This window comes from Chelonia mydas, chromosome 3 (assembly GCF_015237465.2).
Source record: "Chelonia mydas isolate rCheMyd1 chromosome 3, rCheMyd1.pri.v2, whole genome shotgun sequence".
NCBI classification, from domain to species: domain Eukaryota; kingdom Metazoa; phylum Chordata; order Testudines; family Cheloniidae; genus Chelonia; species Chelonia mydas.
In genome coordinates, this window is record NC_057851.1 from 27,991,548 (window position 1) to 28,010,647 (window position 19,100).

Below are 19,100 nucleotides of genomic sequence, written 5' to 3' on the forward strand. Positions count from 1 at the left end.
TTTTCAGAAGGTCTGAGTACCCACAACTCTTACTGACTTCACATTTAAATTCTCTTATTTCACAGAAATGGAAAAGAAGCTGTTGGAGGAGAGAGCTTCAAAGCAAAAAGTAGAAAACTCCTTGTTAGAAATTGAAAAGCGGTGTTCTATGTTGGACTGTGATCTCAAACAGTCGCAACAGAAAATAAATGAGCTGCTTAAACAAAAGGATAAACTAAATGAAGATGTAAGTAGCAATTATATAAGTAGTCTGAATTGGAACTTTTTGGATATTGTAAAATTTGTTCCAGTTTTAAAAGTATTAAAGTTTCCTGATTATGGGCGGTATCTGTAAATCTTTACAAATGAAAATAATAGTAAGTATATCTCCACACTCACTTCTGTAGGTTGCAGGAAGGTTTCCTGACAGTGTAAAGTTTCATTTTCTGAAGTTTTTCAATGTTGTGTCAGACTTAAAAAATTTGTTATGTGGAATGTAAAATTCTGTAATATTAGGGTGAAAAACTTGCTTATTCTACTTAGAGATCATTTTAGCTATAGAATAATCTTTATATCCAAAAAAGACATGTTTGAGCTGTACAATAGTTAATACAATAAAAACAATAGAGAATCAGTGCAAGTGTAAATATTGTTTTTAGAGTTCCTTACTGTATGGGTCTGTAAAATTCCTCTGATGTAACAAAAAAAATATTAATTTGTTTTTCAGGTTAAAAACTTGACATTAAAAATAGAACAGGAAACACAAAAGCGCTGCCTTACGCAGAATGACCTGAAGATGCAAACACAACAAGTCAACACACTGAAAATGTCAGAGAAACAGCTAAAACAAGAGAATAACCATCTCCTGGAAATCAAACTGAGCTTGGAAAAGCAAAATAATGAACTCCGCAAGTAAGTAGAGTTGCATCACAGATTTATTTAATTCTTTAATTTTAAAAATTCAATTGCATTTTTATCTTACTTATGCAAAATTTGAGAGCTGTATGTATATAAAATCCTGACTATACAAAAATCAATCGTATCATAGACACTCCTGATGATTGTTTGCCGTTGTTTATGCTATAGTAGTATCTAATGGCCCTGGCAGAGATTGGGGCCTTATTGTAATAGGTTCTGTACAAACAAATGCTAAGAGACGGTTGCTGCCCCAAAGAGCTTACAAAAAAGAAGAAAAATTGCTGACCACATGAGTTACACCTGTAGATTCAATAGAAAGCTACTCTGAAATGCTGTTTTCCAAAAAATAGATCGTGTGAAGGCATAAAGGATCATGTTAAGATTTGAGTAAAATGACAAGCTGATTAGAATTAGCTTTCCTGAAGAGTCTATATTGGAATCAGACTAAAATGATTGCACACCTCTAAATTTGCAGCTAAAAATGAGATAATAGACTTAACACTTAGTAACTTCATCTTCAGTGTGACTTACAAACACTAAGCAGTTACCACTAATTAAAATAAATCTTTTATGATGATACTAAAAACCAAATTGGGAAGGGGAGTTTGTTTCATATGAGATTTGTTGCTCTCTGTAATTAGCAGTGTATGTTATCTGGAGCAAGAATGGTCAAGACTAATGTAGATGTTAGAAAGATCTCATTTTTATTCCATCTATAAAATGAGTTTTGTGGAGGCTCTTCTGGTCTAATTCACTGCCATTGGTAAAGCACTCTTGAGGTCCTCTGATGGAAGAAGTGCAAAGTATTACTATTATTCAGAAGTGCTGACTAGTGATTGAATGAGTTGCTTTAATAATGGGTGTGTTTAAAAAAATCTGCACTATAAAGAGCAGTAAATTAACGTTCAAGGTCCATCTTGCGACTCTGACTACCTGAGGTTTTGGAGCTCAAAGTGTCATTTTATTGATGTCCTGCATGGAGATGAGAGAAGAGGCCAATGACTATTTGCTTTTGTAATGTCTCTTGTTGGCTAGCCCATGTAACAGTACTGTCAGTTTAAAAGGCTGTTTACTAGCCTTTCCGGATCAGAAGAGAGCACAGTATTCGTAGCTGTCCAGGGAGAATAGGAGAACAAGAGAGACCTGGGGGACAGAGGATCCCTCAGGATTTGGTATAGATGACCGTACTTTGATCAGGGGATGCTAAGATATAAGAGAGTTTTATAGATGTGTGTGCATGCACACAGCCTTCTGTGCTTATGTTGTTGTTTGGAATATCTTCACAAATTTTGCTTACAAGCACTGTTTTATGATTTTACAGAGAACGTCAGGATGCAGATGGACAAATGAAAGAGCTTCAAGACCAGCTTGAAGCTGAACAATATTTCTCAGTATGTATTGCAGTTTTTGTTTTACCAATCCAGTCTTTAAGGAGCAGAAATAGTACCATCTAAGTTAGACGAACAGTTGCATCTCAGATAGTGACTTGCAAATACTTTTTAAAGAACAGTCTGCAAATGTTCATGTAGTCTGAAATTTGTTCTCATAAACTACTCTGCAAATACTTGTGCAAAAGTAGGATCTGTAACAGCAATGCATAAACAGAAAGAAAAGGATTCAATTTGTCATGTAATTAATTTGCAATGACTTATTTGCCCGCTTAAAATAATAATCTTTATAAAAAGATGTATTTCTGTGGGAGATCAACTTTGTACATGAACAAATAAATAATTCTTGATTGTTAGTTACGTTTCCGTTAAATGGACGTGATAGCTTATGAAGAACTGTCTTAATATTATAGATTTGGAAAGGCTGCTTTTTCCAAATCACTCTAAAAACAAATTTCTAAAGTATTTTTAATGAGTTATGTTGCAATACAAAAAAAAACCAACCCATCAAAAAGCATGTACGTGTGTATGTGTGGAGTATAAATTGCACATGCATACATACTTTTGAACTTCTAATCATTGTGTGAGGACAGCACACTACATTTATGGAGGAATGTATGGGTGGCTGGAGGGGATTTCAATGGGTTCACTTTTCCCCACTAGCTGGGTTTCAGGAGGGTGGTGATGAAGGGGATTCTTTGAGAGGGTGCATGCATTGAAGGTGAAAGAAACTGTTTTGGGGAGTATTGCTGCCTAGAAGAGACAAAGACACTGTTGTGCTTGGTCTCTTGCTGTATTAAAGGATTTTTGATTTAACATGGTCTTGTCTGATTCATTCAGATACCCCATCAGCGAGAATATGCAAGTCCTTTTTCTTTCCTTTTCTTTGTTTCAAATTCTAGACTTTGTACAAGACTCAAGTTCGTGAGCTTAAAGAGGAATGTGAAGAAAAGACCAAACTTTGTAAAGAAATGCAGCAAAAGATACAGGAGTTACAAGATGAGAGGTGAGGGTTTGACGCTTATTTGTATATGTACAGAAAATCAGGATATTTACTTCAGTTGGAAAAGGTTTTCATATAGTTTCTGAACTAATTATTTTTTCAATAATTTGTAGAGACTCCCTGGCTGCACAACTTGAGATAACTTTGACAAAAGCTGATTCAGAGCAACTTGCTCGCTCCATTGCTGAAGAACAGTACTCTGATTTGGAAAAAGAGAAGATCATGAAAGAATTGGAGATTAAAGAGATGATGGCTAGGCATAAGCAAGAACTTACTGAGAAAGACGCTACCATAGGATCTGTGAGTAATCTGCATCATAACTCCTGTGGTATATTTTTGTGCATGCTATAAGTTCTTTAATCATTATAACAAAGATACATTTGGAGGCTTACAGAAATACACAGCTTGAAAGATTTTTGGATTTTTGTTAAAGTAGACTGGAGGAAAGCAGTATGAGATCATGAATTTCTTATTTTAAAAGCCATTACATGGTTAATATTGTTTAATTGAAATTTAGAAATCATTACAAATACCGAGAAACATTTTCTGTTTACATATTTTTCACATCTGGATGAAAAAATAGTTATTTCCATACTTTGGATCTATGGAAACAAAACTGAGAATGTATATATATTCAGTTGTATATAAAAATCTTGTATGATGGTATAGTTTATGTTGCTATAATCAAGGTTATGTCACATTTTCCATTCTAAATCATATTTTTTCAAATGTGTATAGTGCGGCCATAAAAATTCCGAGTCGTTCTGAAACATGACATCCTAGGAGTTGATTCCTTTGGCTAGAAGGGGTTTGTGGCTGGAGGGATTCTGCAATGGTTAGCTCCAGGGCTCCCCGAGCAGCTCAGACAGCCCCTGGGCCAGCCGCATGGGCTGCTGCTGGGGCACTCTCGGGCCACCTTCAACCCCCACCCCCACAGCAACAGTAGTTTGGGTGTGGGAGGAGCTCAGGACTGTGGCAGGGGGTTGGGGTGCGGGGCGGTGCTTACCTCGGCAGGGCTCCCCAGAAGCGTCCGGCATGTCCCTGCAGCTCCTAGGTGGAAGGGCCGGGGGCGCTGCCCCTACCTGCAGGCACTGCCCATGCAGCTCCCATTGGAGCGGTGCAGGGAGCCTACCAGCCCCACCAACCTTCCCTCTACCCCCAGCACCTCCCCCCCAGAGCACCCGCGGCCCCCTGGTCCAAGTTTTTGTTAGGGGTATATAGTACAAGTCATGGACTTGTGAATTTCTGTTTACTGCCTGTGACGTGTCCATGACTTTTACTAAAAATACCTGTGACTAAAACTTAGCTATAAACAACCTGGGAGGGATTCAGATCTATTAGCTAGTTCCAGAGAAAAGATCCAGGCCTGCCAATTCTATATCCACTGATTCTAATGTGCTAAACATATAGGTATAGGTCACCCTCTCTGCCCTTCGGGTCCTCTAGAAAGCAAGAAGCAGCTGGAGCTGCCAGCACTCTCAATTAAGAATTGACTTCCTTGCAGTGTCTCATTAATTCTTAGTCACATCCCAAAATGTGGAGCTATAACCCACTTCATCTCTGTTCATCAGTAGGCATGTGGTCTGCATTTTCCATCAACTGCTGTTGATTCCATCATTAACTGGCATCACTACCTCTTTTCCTTCCTTGAAATGTTTCTTCATTTTCAATCCCTGGCTTCCACACACACCTTCACCTCCACTGTGTTCCTCACGTGGGTCTCTCTTTTCCCCTCACCTGCCCTTCTTATTACACAAACCTTCTGTACTTCAGTTCTATCACCTCTCTCCAGCTCTCACAGATCATTATCTAAAATCTGCCTCCTCCTCCACATCTCTGAAATCTGAATTAATCCTTATTATTCATAACCATATGCTCTTCTGTCCCTACCAGTCTTAAACTTAACCCTTTCCTTCAATTGTCTATGGAATGCCTGCTCTGTCCTGCAAGAAATTCACTTCAGTATATGATTATCTTCAGCTCTGTGCTTGTGCTTCTCTGATTCAGTTTATATCCCTGCCCTCTCTTTCAGCAGGCTCTCCTTTAGTTCCTTTTCATTCTAAATATTTGCTGCAGTGAGCTCCTTTCCCTGTCTTCAATTCCAAGCTTTCTCAACTCCATACAGCACTTAAACCTGCACATTCTCTGTTTTGAAGTCTCTCGCCTCCAGATGGCTGTAATTTTTCATGAATTCTGCCAAGTCCTGAGCTTGTTAGTGTCTTGATTTTGATGGCAGACTCTTCCTGTTCCTTTTTTCCATATCTCTCAATCTTTACAACATTTTTCATTTCCCTCTCTCTCCTCCATGCCCCCGGCTCCTCACATATCTTTGTTTGGTCATTCTCTCTTCTGTGCCTCCAATTTCTCTTCCTGCTCCAAATCCTCTTTTCTTTTACCTTGGTCTCATTCTGATGTATTTTCCTTCTTTTAAGTAATCAAATAAATCTGTTGCATTACTTTTGGTTGTGTGGTAATATATACTTTTTTTTTTTTTTAAGCTGGAGGAAGCCAATAGGACACTAACTAGTGATGTGGCTAATCTTGCTAATGAGAAAGAAGAACTGAATAATAAACTGAAAGAAGTCCAAGAACGTGAGTGTTCACTGCACAACTTGAATTTGATTTGAAAATGCTTTAGTTCTCAAAAAGTGTACCACTTAATGCTCTAATTAGCCATTACAGATTTCTTATTACCTTGTTGCAGAAATTGCAAGGCTAAAAGAGGAAGAAACAAATACAACAATTATTAAAACTCAGTTTGAGAAGCAGTTGTTGTCTGAGAGAACACTGAAAACCCAGGTAAGTATAAAAGAATGAGCAGATTATCATGATGATTGGAATAATATATTGTTCAGGCAGCAGATAGAATTTTTAAATGTAATGATTGCTTTCTGTTATAAACCAGCTGTATGCACTCATTGAAGCCTGGACACAATTTTTATATCCTCAGAGATTTTTACTAAACCAGATTACATAAGGAAAACTTGCACATCTTGGGTACAGACCTGTAATGTAGATTCACGGTACTTGAATAAAACAGTTTGTCCCAGTGTGATTTAGCCCAGTATAAATCCCTAATCCAGATAAATCCTTTATTTTGATTCAGAGAAGCTAGTTTTAACATGTATTTTGCTTATGACATGGTTTGATTTAATTATATTGTTAGCATCCCTGAATTATCTTCCTCTGTGTTTTTCATCTTTCCCTGAAGCATCTGGTAATAAACTCTGCCAAAGTTTGGATGCTAGACTTCGTGTCAGATTTTGTGCTCCTGCATTGTGCTCTGGGCATCCTAGAAGCATATTAGACACTCCAATTCAAAGTTTTATTTGGCTTCCAACTAAATGGGCTATCTAAAGAAAGTATGTAAAAGAACAAAAGTACTTTGTTCCAGAGTGAAATGTCATTATCATTTTTACAATACTTGATTGATCCACAGAATTAAATTGGCATTTTATTTAGATGGAAATGCACAAATATTTTTGAATTCATGGGTAAAATATTTTAATAGAGGCTAATCTATTACCTATGGGGGCTTTATTATGTGTTCTGTGTTTTGTTTTGTTTTTTGTTTTAAGGCTGTAAACAAGTTGGCTGAGATCATGAATCGGAAGGATCCAGTCAAACGTGGAGCTGACACTGATGTGCGGAGGAAAGAAAAGGAGAATAGGAAACTGCATATGGAACTGAAATCTGAACGTGAAAAGTTGACCCAGATGATGATTAAATATCAGAAGGAGATCAATGAAATGCAGGCAGTAAGAAGTGAATTTGCAGCAATAAATAGCAATAAAAATGTTCTTAAATTTGTTTAAGAAATTGAATCTGAGTTTAAAATTATTCCAAGATGTCATATGTATTATACGTACGTTTTCCATATCTTAGGGATGATTCAGCTAAAGAAATTAAATAGTTGTATATTTCAAGATTGGTTATAAAGTCCTCATTCCACCAAGAAAATACTAAAAATAAGAAATTATAGAGTACACCAGTAATACTAAAAGGCAAACCTTTTCAAATCATTTTCACAGCAAATAGCAGAGGAGAGCCAGATACGAATCGAACTGCAGATGACGCTTGATAGCAAGGATAGCGACATTGAACAGCTTCGCTCGCAGCTCCAGTCAATACATATTGGCCTAGACTGCAGCAGCATAGGCAGCGGACCTGGGGATGCTGAGGCAGATGATGGATTCCCTGGTACGATGTTTGTATTAATGTTCCTATCTTTATCAGTGTCATAGTGTTTTATCATGGACATCAAATCATTAAATGACATTCTTATGTTTCCATGACTTCCTTGCTTTTTCTGTACTTCCTTGTACCTTTTCAGTAATCTGATAGCACTTAATATCCATGCACTAACTGAAAACGATCTTTATTTTGACTATACGTAGTTCGTTCTTCTGAAGTTGTTTAAAAAAGTTCATTTCAATTGTTTAAGTATTAAAGTATTACATTCGGTATCTCATTCGAACTAACAATTATTTTTCCTCTTAATTGATATGTTCATTTGTAAATACTGTATTAAATGATAAAATGTAAAAACTAATATTCTCTTTTCAGTGATTCTGTTTTAACTTTTCTGTCCTTTTTCCTCCTTTGTGCTGGGTGTTTAGTCCATATCACTCAATCCCACACTATGGAGTCCATGTCTCTTACCTACCAGCATTCTTCTACCTCTGTCAGTATTGCCACTAAGCCTTCCAGTTCTCACATGCTTCTCGACTCTGATTCTGACTCAGAGGAAGAACCATTGTCTTGTGTACACATCCCTTCAGAATCTGATAGCACAGGTGACATGCCTGAAACGATTTGGTGCACTTATGTTTTGTTCTAACTTTTTCTTTTGGGCCTTTTTTATGACTAACACCATTAATATGCTATTTTCGAAAGCACTGGAAGTGCGAGTTGTAATCAAGAACATACTAAAGAGAATGTTGCATGAACAAAGAATTGGCCTGTTTTTTTCCTAAATATTCAGTGTTTGCAACCAGATCAGACCTATAGTTTAAAAACAATCATTTTGTAGAAATCTTTTGTAAGGTGATTTTGTTGTCCTATGTTCAAAGAAGTCTTTATCCAGTGTCTGTGCCTAACTTTATGCACGTCAAAGTTTTTGGGTATCCAAAACGTTACCTATTTGTTCCGGTTGAGCAGTTAACTACTCCAATTGAATATCTAGCAGTTCACTTTGTGAGTACAGCTACTACTTGCCTGTGCAAATCCAATTTTGGCTTGCCCAAATTCTTTGTGTAAAGTTGGATGTTACATGACTAAGATGCCAAAAACTTGGAGGTTGTTTTTTGAAAAATTGGTCCCTAATACATAAGATTTGTGTGTTCATTATGGATCCTTGTCAGCATAAAAGGCAGTAGCAAGTTATCAAGTTACTTTTCCAGCAGCACGAAGAAAATAATTATTTGAGGCTGTGGTGAAAGATAGCTCTTTTTATAAACATATATTATGTATTTTGAACTAATTATATGTGAATATACACATACTCTATGGATCAACCCTCCTAGTACTAAAGTGAGGGGATTTTTTACCATAGTGACATCTAATATCTGACTAAAGATTTCTTTGATTATGGATTAACTGAAACATGCACTAACTTTCAACATAAGGATAAATTTAAGTTTGGAATATTGTCAGCACACGGAGGTAGGGAAAAAAGTAGATTCTTTATGTTCTGGTGCTCCTTATAAAAGAAACACAAACTAGATTTTGGTCTCTCTTTCTAGCTGCTGTTATAACCGCCATACTTTTATCCTGGGACCCTTCTTAGATCAGTAGGGCTTTCAGAGTTCAGGCCAAATTAGGCTGTCTTTAAGAAATGTTTAATTATATACTGACTTCAGTAAATCACATCTGTTGCCTTTCCGATAATAAGGCAGGGCTGGGACATTGCCCTGATGAGATTAAAAAAACCCCACGGTTCAATATTGAGCATACAGGCAAATCTAAGCTGCCATGAGGGGGATTTCCTAGGAAATATGTTCTCTTCTGTCCTGTCTCTGCTCCCAGACTAAGGATGCAGTTTAAGAGGAGAGAGACTAGATTCTCATATTTCTGATACTGGGAAACATGCTATAGGGATACACAACAACAGAAGCAGGTGAATGCGTATGCAGCTCCGCTGACGGAGATTTTTTAAACTCCTTGAGCATTTCTTCGTGGGACCCAGCTTCTCCTCCCAATTCCTTTTCCTGGAGGTGGCTGAATATTTTTCATCAGCAGTTTTTCTCTTATCCCTGTATGTGGGAAAAGTTATGGAGGGAGAGCATTTAACCATTACTGTGGTGGAGCCAGTTTTAGCAGCAAATCAAATGAAGAGTATTTAAACTATGCAGCTGCACTGACAGCAGGTAAGGGACAATTGCCTGTCACTTTTTCTGTTCTCTTAGTAGAGAATAGCCCCCAGAAGCAGTAAAATGGGAAGATTCACTTTCTGTCCCCCCTCAAGCTGAATTCTTAGAGGTTGGAGAGTAGTATGTGAATATTTCTTCTTAGTGAATACATTCTTTTCACACTGGGAAGCATTCTTTTGATTAGCATTCTTCTTGCTTTGCCTGATATCAGGCAGAGTGAGAGTAGCTCCAGGCAAACCCACTGAGACCATTAAAAGTCATAATGTTGGACCCTGAAGAGCCACATGTAATGCTGTGATGAAGATTTAAATTGTTTCATTACAATCTAACAAGCCAGACAAATGGGGCAAAATGTATGTGCAGTGCTGCCCATGTACTTGGTGTGTGTATTAAAATGTGCATCCTCATTAAGGGAACCCTCAAACAAACAAATATACTCTGAAGATAGTGTATACATCATACTAGATAACCTCTCTCCTACCTTTCTCTCTACAATGTTGAGGGTTCTGCAAAGTTTATCTCTTTGTATTCAATTTCCATTTGTACACATAGGAATGATTTCACTACCTGCTTAAAAGGAACTGGTGATTACAGGGCCAGGGGATGTTACATTCCACGCACAGGCTGCTGGAACAAGATGCTCTTGTTAAAATTAAATGTGTTAGAACTTTGAATGTAGAGTTTTTGTGCAGAGGCAGAGATCTATGAGTATGATGATCTCTTCTGATATAGATAATCAAAAAGCAATTATTGTGGGTAAGCAGTTCTGCCTAATACTACTTGCCTCACAAATGAGGTAAATTCTTATCTTCAAGTAGTTTGTAAGCAGGAGCATGGAGATCTTGTGTGTAGATACAGTACCTAGCACAGTGAGAGCATGATCCTGATTGGTCTTTGGCTTCTACCACAAAACAAATATTAAATTACAGTTGAGATGGTGAGGCTTAATGTATGTAAAGCCACTTTGAAATCTTCAGAGAAAAGGTGGTATAAAATATTCCTATTGTGTGAAACTAGCAGCAAAAGCTATTTCTTATTAAGTGGTTCAGTGAGCGTTTACTGATTGCAGTAAAGGCAAAAGGGTTAGCCAAAGGTGACTTCTTGTTACTGGTGAGAAAGCTGTGGTGATTTACACAGGTTCTGAGGAAAAGGTTGTAGAGCAAGGAGTTCTAATTATAATGCCAAAACTCTTGTGATTTAGCTATTGCTGTTACTCAGGAAAATAGTTAATTTTATTTATAACCCACCGCAACTCCCACAGTAAATTAATATTTGAGGAAATGTATTGATCTTGTATAATTAATAAATAAATAAATGTAGTATGCATTAAATACAAACTTTAATATACAGGCTTTAAAATATGTATTTGCTTATGTGTATTCATATTTAGAAGGTGTTTTTTTCCCTAAAACTGAATGTTGTGTATTCTGTACTAATGTCTTCACACAAGCAATTTTAGTGGCTGGAGGCTGATAGTTAAATAATTATAGGCATTTAAAATCATAAATGTCTTTGTCTTATTTTTACTAAAGAGAATGTATGTATGATAGCATAATTTTATAGTTAGACATTGGGTCTTTTTTCTTAGTCTGAATGACTAGTTTTTGAGTGGCATTATTTGCTAGTATTGGCTGTGCAATACAGCTTTTTGACCCTGAAAAATCTGCTGTGATAAATGTTGCAAGGCATTTTGCTTATCAGATTGTGGTATTTGTATGTCTGCCTTATTCTTTCTAAATAAAGGCTATTTCATATGTATGGTGGTCTCGGATGTGTGTTGTTTAAATACTTACTTTAATATTTATTTGCAGAATCAAGATTAGAGGGTTGGCTATCACTACCTGTCCGAAATAACACTAAGAAATTTGGATGGGTGAAAAAGGTGAGAAATATAAATCATTGACCTCTTCTTAACAGATTTGCTAGATTTTGTATCAGTTGCAGCTTTTTAAAGATGTGACTTCTTTCCTACATAATCAGTTCTCTAATCAGTCTTGAAGATAGTACATGCACAGATCACCATTGACAGGTCTGAGTCTGTTAGGTTAGGGTACAGACGGGAGTAGACATTTTTTACGCACCTGCCGCTTACTGTTTGGTTATCTAGCAGTGAGGAGTCCAAACATGATCCTAAGTCTGTGAACTGACATAATCCAAGGGCAGATGCCCTTGATAAGGGAGGAAGAGGTGAGTTGAGGTGTTTCCTTCTTCCTACCAGCATCACCTCAATTTTGCCTTGGTTCAGCTTTAGTCAACTGCTCATCATCTAGGTGCTGATCCCAACAACACACTAGTATAGGTAGGAGATAAAGAACTGGATGTCTTCCCTGAACTGGTGGTGTTTCAGCCTGTGGTGTATCTCAAGCTTCCCTGATGTCTTTTTTTTAAACACAGAACAGGTACAGCATAGGTGATGGTGGTGTCAGCTCTCTCCCCCTACTCTACCAACCTGCCTGTTCTGGACAACTTTTAGGGTGGGAGGTTTTGTCTTATCTACTCAGTCTTTGGCTCCTTTATTGAGACTACCAACAAATGTGCTAACTGTGGTGATTTTTGTGAAGGGGATGGACGCGTGGTCACTGTGAACAGGACCAATCTGAGTCAAAATTAAACTAGTAACATAGAAATCAAAAGCTTTGTATCCTGTTAGCAGTTCTATTGGGTTCCATTCTTTAATCTTTTTTAAAATAGATGTTTACAAATATAAAGGTCGTTTGTTACCAAATTATCATAATTTTATGTCATTGTGATATAAAGTATGACTTACTTTGTGCTCAAATTGTGGACCCAAACTACCATGCTATTATTGATTATTTAATAATAAAATTATGAAAGAATGTTATGAAAGTATTTGACTTGACAGAAATAAATACTTGAGATAAAGCCTGTATTTCAAGAACTATGTTAATACCTTTGTATCTTTTTTAACAGTATGTAATTGTAAGCAGTAAGAAGATTCTGTTCTATGATAGTGAACAAGATAAAGAACATTCTAACCCCTACATGGTGTTAGATATTGAGTAAGTATTATTACAGGAGATTGTGGTATACGTTACTTCGTTAACTTTCAGATGAACATTAGCAGATGACCTTGAAAAGAAAACAACTTTAGAAAATATTTTTGAGAGCTGATAATGACTCTGTTGTCATATGTTATTTAAACTACAGTTTGAGGTCAGTCAGTGTGTGTCTGACAGCCCTCTTGGCTGACACACTGGGCACTGATCTAGAGACCTCCAGAACTAGGAGCTTGAGGAGCTATAGCTTGAACTAAAGAGCCAAAACTTTATAGCTGGGGGCTGTAACAACTCAGATCCTCTGCAGATTGGCACAGAGTGGGGAAACTGTGTCACACACTTGGCTGTGGGTTACAAGTGCAGTACATAAACATAAGAATGGCCATAGTGGGTCAGACCAATGGTCCATCTAGCCCAATATCGTATCTTCCAACAGTGGCCAACGCCAGATGCTTCATAAGGAATGAATAGAACAGGTAATCAGTGATTGATCCATCCCCTGTTGTCCATTCCCAGTTTCTGGCAAACAGAAGCAAGCAACACTCGAGCATAGGGTTGCATCCTTGATCATCTTGGCTAATAGCCATTGATGAACCTATCTTCCATAAACTTACCTATTTCTTTTTTGAACTCTGTTATAGTTTTGGCCTTCACCGCATCCGCTGGCAACAAGTTCCACAGATTGACTGTCCATTATGTGAAGAAATACTCCTTTTGTTTGTTTTAAACCTGCTGCCTATTAGTTTCATTGCATGACCCCTGGTTCTTGTGTAATGTGAAGGAGTAAATAACGCTTCCTTATTCTCTTTCTCCATGCCAGTCAAGATTTTATAGACCTCTATCATATCGCCTTTTTTCCAAGCTGAAAAGTCCCAGTGTTTTTAATCTCTCCTCATATGGAAACTGTTCCATACCCCTAATCATTTTTGTTTGCCCTTCTCAGTATCTTTTCCCATTCTAATGTATCCTTTTTGAGATCAGGTGACCAGAACTGGGCAATATTCTAGGTGGGGTGTACCGTCGATTTATACAGAGGCGATATGACATTTTCAGTCTTATTATCTAATCCTTTCTTAATGGTTCCTAACATTCTGCTTAACAAGTGCAGAATGCAGATATTCAGATTTAATTTGGCTCTTGTGGCTATGTGGTTTAAGGGCTGGAGATTGATATGCAGAGTTGGGAATAGAAGTTGAATAAAGTGGATTTAGAATTTTGTTTGCTGGCAGTCTTTACATCACACTGATGTACCTTATTAGCTAAGGTACAATACAATTCCGTAATTAATTGTATATTTCAAATCAGTGCATTTAATAATTAGATAACACTCTAATATCAAATGTATTTTTTGTTTTATTTTATTTCTTTGAAATCTGCTTCTACAGCAAATTGTTCCATGTCCGGCCAGTCACACAGACCGATGTGTACCGAGCAGATTCCAAAGAGATTCCCAGGATATTCCAGGTATGTAGTTATAAATTAGTGTTTTTAGAAAAACAAACTGATAAAATTCCTTATGAAAATAAATACAAGATGCTTCAAAAATATTTTAATTTTTTTTTATTAAAGAAGGCACAAGTACAAGTGAGAAAAGTAGGTCATATAAATTGTCAGAAAATCTATTCTAACCTACTCTAATTTGTATTCCTGAATTTTTGCTAGCTAAATAATTGCCCTTTACCTACACCCATTGTGTATGAATGTTCTGGTTATTTTGCTTTAACTCTAGATTCTGTATGCTAATGAAGGAGAAAGCAAGAAGGAACCAGAATTTCCTGTGGAGCCTATGGGGGAGAAATCAAATTACATTTGCCACAAGGGACATGAGTTTATACCCACTCTGTATCATTTTCCAACCAACTGTGAGGCTTGTATGAAGCCACTGTGGCACATGTTTAAACCTCCTCCTGCTCTAGAGTGTCGCCGCTGCCATATCAAATGTCACAAAGATCACATGGATAAAAAGGAAGAGATTATAGCACCTTGCAAAGGTAAGTAGTGAATAATTGAATAAATGCCTGGTTGCCAATTAACTAAAGGTTAATTCAGATTCAGGTTTCTCATAATGATGGGATCAGATAAGCTCAAGGTAGTAATTGCTGGAGTGACAGATCCTTGGGTGCATATCAGGATTCCGTTAGGGAAGATCAGCTCACTGCAGTATAGTGACATTCAGCCAGCACAGGGGCATGTATGCCACGTACTTTCAGTTCTGTCAACATCGTAAGGGAAGGGCTACCCAAAAAGGCTACTTACACAGTGGATTGTGTTGCATTTTGGTATAGGACAGAGATGTCAGTGTATGTGGCAATAAGGATTATGACACTCAGAAAAGTTGCTCCCTCTGGACTGAGTTCCACAGTTCTCTGTGCTCAGTATCTCTTATGGGCATATGAGATGGCTGTAACAGCACATGTTTGTTTCCCTGTATACATGCTTCCTTAGTAACACGGAGAATAATCATCCCCTTATCCTCCAAATGGAAGAAATCAGAAGAGGGTGCAGACTGTGGATAGATTGGAAAGGCTCCTTTGGCGGGAAGGTTAAAGGTGCTGTGGCATAATCTATATACCCAAAGTAGCTTTGTGATCATAACAGCCCAAGTGGCAGCTTTATACTGGGTTTGTATAGCACCACTTGACTTCCACTCTGCAATTTATGAGAACTCAAGGATGTGGCCATTAGTCTTTAAGGTGAGCTCATGTAAAAAATGTAATAATGAGATTTTGTTTTAAAATTTTTCTTACAGTATATTATGATATTTCAACTGCAAAGAATCTACTATTGTTAGCTAATTCTACAGAGGAACAACAGAAATGGGTGAGCCGATTGGTGAAAAAAATTCCAAAAAAGCCTCCAGCACCTGACCCCTTTGCTCGATCTTCTCCTAGAACTTCCATGAAGGTACAGCCAAATCAGTCTATGAGACGGCCAAGCCGACAGCTTCCTCCAAACAAACCAAGGTAACGCAAAAGTTGCTATTAAAGAATAACTTTAAACAGTTTCCCACTGTGATACATTGCATTACATAAGTGGTATGGGCAATTCACAAAGATATCTTTTTTTGTTTTGTTTCCTTTTGTATTTATACTGTGACTAATGAAATGCAAGACCATCCTGTCATCTTTTGTGAATTTCAGTATACAAAATATTAAGAAAGCTGTGTGAGGAAGCATGTTTCATTTCCTTATTTAAATGAGCCTATCTCTGAATTAAATCTACTGTATGTGTTATATATTATAGGCAGAACTGGTAGCAGTCACCTATGTGTAAGGGTGCTTTTTGCTTCACATTATAAGATCCTGTTTTCAGTTACTTATAACTTTTTGTGAAACTTTAACCATTTGGGCTGAAATTTTCTCTGCCAAATGTCTTGGGAAATTGCAGCAAAAATAGTTCATCTGTTTCAGAGCGTGAGATTAGGGGAAAATATGTTGTTTTGCTCACGTTAAAAAAAGTTCTTACAGGTATTTCATTAAGAAGTAATAGTGCCTCTATGCTTTGGAGCAGGGAATTTAAATCTGTCAATGCTGGTTGCCTTTGTATCAGGAATGTGCTTTTTACTGTCCGGGGGGGAACCCAAATTTTGCAAATTTACAAGCCTTTGAAAATTCTTAGTTCACACATGCTCAGTAGAGACTTGTTAGCGGTTGGCACCTAAATTCTCTGAAGATTCTGTGTGCACTGAACATGCTGCATCTCAGGGCTGCAGATGCTAAGTAAGATTTTTTTCCCCTGCAGATGCTCCTATAGGCTGTTGTGGTTCTTCTGTGTTCTCATTGCTTCAGTGGAGGCACCCAGAAACTAGGCAGCGTAGAGGAGGAGCAGTCTGACTTGAATACAGAGGGGACAAAAGCCAGACCTCAGAGGAGAGGTGGGGCAGTAGAAGGAGTAGGTTGAGGGCAAGGAGCTATGTGGGAAGGAGAGGATGGGGGATAGCTGGGGCTGAAATTGAACTGGCAGCCTGGTGGGGAAGACTGGGACTGGCTAGAGAAAGAGACTGGGAGCCAGGATAGAAACAGAGGTAGGGACAGGGATGCCAGTGCACAGTAGGAGGGGAGACTGGGACTGGCGAGGCGAGGAGATTGGGGCAAAGAGAGGCTAGTAGGAACTGGGGCAGAAGGGTCTGTGACCACTAGAGCCACTCCTCTGCAGAGCTTGGAATGGAATCCAAGATTTCAGAATCTCACTATCCCTGTACTGTCTACAAATATCTGTGAAAACCTACTGGCAAAAGTCTCTCTCTGCCCTCTACTCTAGTTCTAGAGGATGACTACGTACTATTCTTATCAGTTACTCTGTTAGGTCAAGTGGCAGAGATCTGTGCAGTGGATCTAAAGGTTCCAACTCTGGTAATTACCCTTGTGGGTGTCAATATGATTCCACCAGATAGAATTTCTATTTTTTTAGTTTGCTTCTTTGAAAAATCTAGGACAGTACACACTTACTTTAAAAGTTGCAATGTCAGCACTTCTTCAAACCATACCTCAAGGTTTCAGGTTGGGGAGCTAGAAAATGAGGAACACACAATTAATGATCATCTGTGAAAAGTTTGGTATAAGTGACTTGCCCGCCATCACATAGGCCTTTTCTACACTAGTGAATAACGTAGCTGAAGTTGACATACTTAGACCTACTTACCGTGGTGTCTTCACTGCAATGAGTCGACTGCTGCCGCTCCCCCGTTGACTCTGCCTGCGCCTCTCGCGGTGGTGGAGTACAGGACTCGATGGGAGAGCGCTCGGGGGTCGATTTATCGCATGTAGACTAGAGCCCCGCTGGATCGATTACTGCCCGCCAATCCGGCAGGTAGTATATATATACCCGTAGGAACTTTGTGGCGGAGGCAAGGATAGAATCCATTTTCCCCAGGGCAGCGTTCAGCTGCCTTCACCATGAAACCATCCTTTCTCTTCTTGCAGTCATCTGCCTCATTCACCACACACATTCCAATTTCTGCAAAAAATGAAGTAAGGGTTTGACAGACAACAACCTTATTCATTATACAACACTGATTCATTGTCTGTGCACTGAATGAGGCAGGAGTTCTGTGGAAAAAAGAGCATGTATTCATGTAATTCAAGTCCCTATAATAATGCATATTCACAAGAGGGCTGAATTAAGGCAACCTTAATTCTGGAATTGCCTAACTGTTGGGTGCTTGACGTTGCAACCTTAATAATGTGTTCTGTGTGTGTGTGTGTGTGTTTGTGTTTGTGTTTGTGTTTGCAGGTAATGTGTACATACTGTTACAAGAGCCCTTTGAACATGTAAAGTGCTAAGTGTCAGGTATTCCTGTTAAAGCTCACCCAATGTTTAAGTAAATAGGCTACTTCTACCTTCTCTATTGTCCATCTACATGTGAGGAAAAATTGACATCAGGACTATTCCTGTCCTCAGAACTCTGTGTCAATCTTACGTAACTTCATACAGGACACAGAAGATATTTCTCTTTAGCTTACTTTTCAGCCTGTGTTTCCAGGCATGAGTACTGTTTACTTACCCACCCACCCCCAACCACCCTAAAGTTTTGCCACAGTTTGGGGGCAATGAATCTTTAGGATTCAAAGGTGCTAGTTGGTCCATTTCCCACCCGCTGTGTCAGCTAATCCATTGGATAGTTGCATGGACAAATTTCTATATTCCTTAGCCTTTATATCACTCTTAGTGGAGAATAAATGGAGCTGTCAAGCTGTTTCCCACCACAGTTCCCTCTCCCCCAGATATAGCACTGCAAGAGACAGTCTCCTGCATCTTCAGTGCCCTGAGAAAGGAGTCCCACTTAAAGGGATGGTCTCTTCATCTCTAGCGTCTAATTGCTGCAAAACTTGGAATTTTGATACTTCAGAAATATTCCTTCCAGAGAACAAGAGAACATACTCTTCAATAGGGACTGTACTTTCTTTTATTGTCCCTCTCCAGAACACAAGGGCTGATGTAAATATAAAAGATGCTTCTGACTGAAAGAGCACAGAACTCAGCCAAGCTCTCAGAGTTCTCTGTGGTAACAAAGAAAAGTTTCTGATAAACAGCAGGACTCCCCATCCTTTTTTTCATCAATTGATAGCCAACACAGGTAACAGAGAGGTGTTTTCAACAAATGTGCTTTTCAGAATAAAAGACCCTGCTAAGCAGCATAGTGATGGTAGAACACAGATGCCAGAAAGTCACTAATGGCTTATGGAATCATAGAGCTATGAAATGGACCTCAGGAGGTCATCTAGTGCAACCCTCTGTGCTGAGGCAGGAATCAAGTATGCCTAGACCATCCCTGACAGTTGTATGTCTAACCTCTTCTTAAAAACCTCCAATGACAGAAATTCCACAACCTCCCACAGAAGCATATTCCAGTGCTTAACTATCCTTATAATTAGAAATTTTCTCCTAATATCTAACCTAAATCTCCCTTGCTTTAGATTAAGCT

General features: G+C 38.3%; 1 protein-coding gene across 2 annotated transcripts in view; it reads left to right on the plus strand.

The window, feature by feature from the left end:
* The window catches only part of ROCK2 (Rho associated coiled-coil containing protein kinase 2), a 177,479-nt gene that overhangs the window by 123,617 nt on the left and 34,762 nt on the right, over positions 1-19,100 (plus strand). For both annotated transcript variants that reach the window (XM_007063284.4, XM_043542258.1), the window contains exons 19-32: positions 66-226; positions 707-891; positions 2,219-2,288; positions 3,188-3,291; positions 3,402-3,588; positions 5,787-5,880; positions 5,993-6,087; positions 6,867-7,046; positions 7,320-7,488; positions 11,471-11,541; positions 12,591-12,679; positions 14,062-14,140; positions 14,406-14,667; positions 15,426-15,639. In XM_007063284.4, coding sequence (XP_007063346.2) covers positions 66-226; positions 707-891; positions 2,219-2,288; positions 3,188-3,291; positions 3,402-3,588; positions 5,787-5,880; positions 5,993-6,087; positions 6,867-7,046; positions 7,320-7,488; positions 11,471-11,541; positions 12,591-12,679; positions 14,062-14,140; positions 14,406-14,667; positions 15,426-15,639 — 1,960 coding nt within the window. The remainder of the gene's footprint in view (positions 1-65; positions 227-706; positions 892-2,218; positions 2,289-3,187; positions 3,292-3,401; positions 3,589-5,786; positions 5,881-5,992; positions 6,088-6,866; positions 7,047-7,319; positions 7,489-11,470; positions 11,542-12,590; positions 12,680-14,061; positions 14,141-14,405; positions 14,668-15,425; positions 15,640-19,100) is intronic.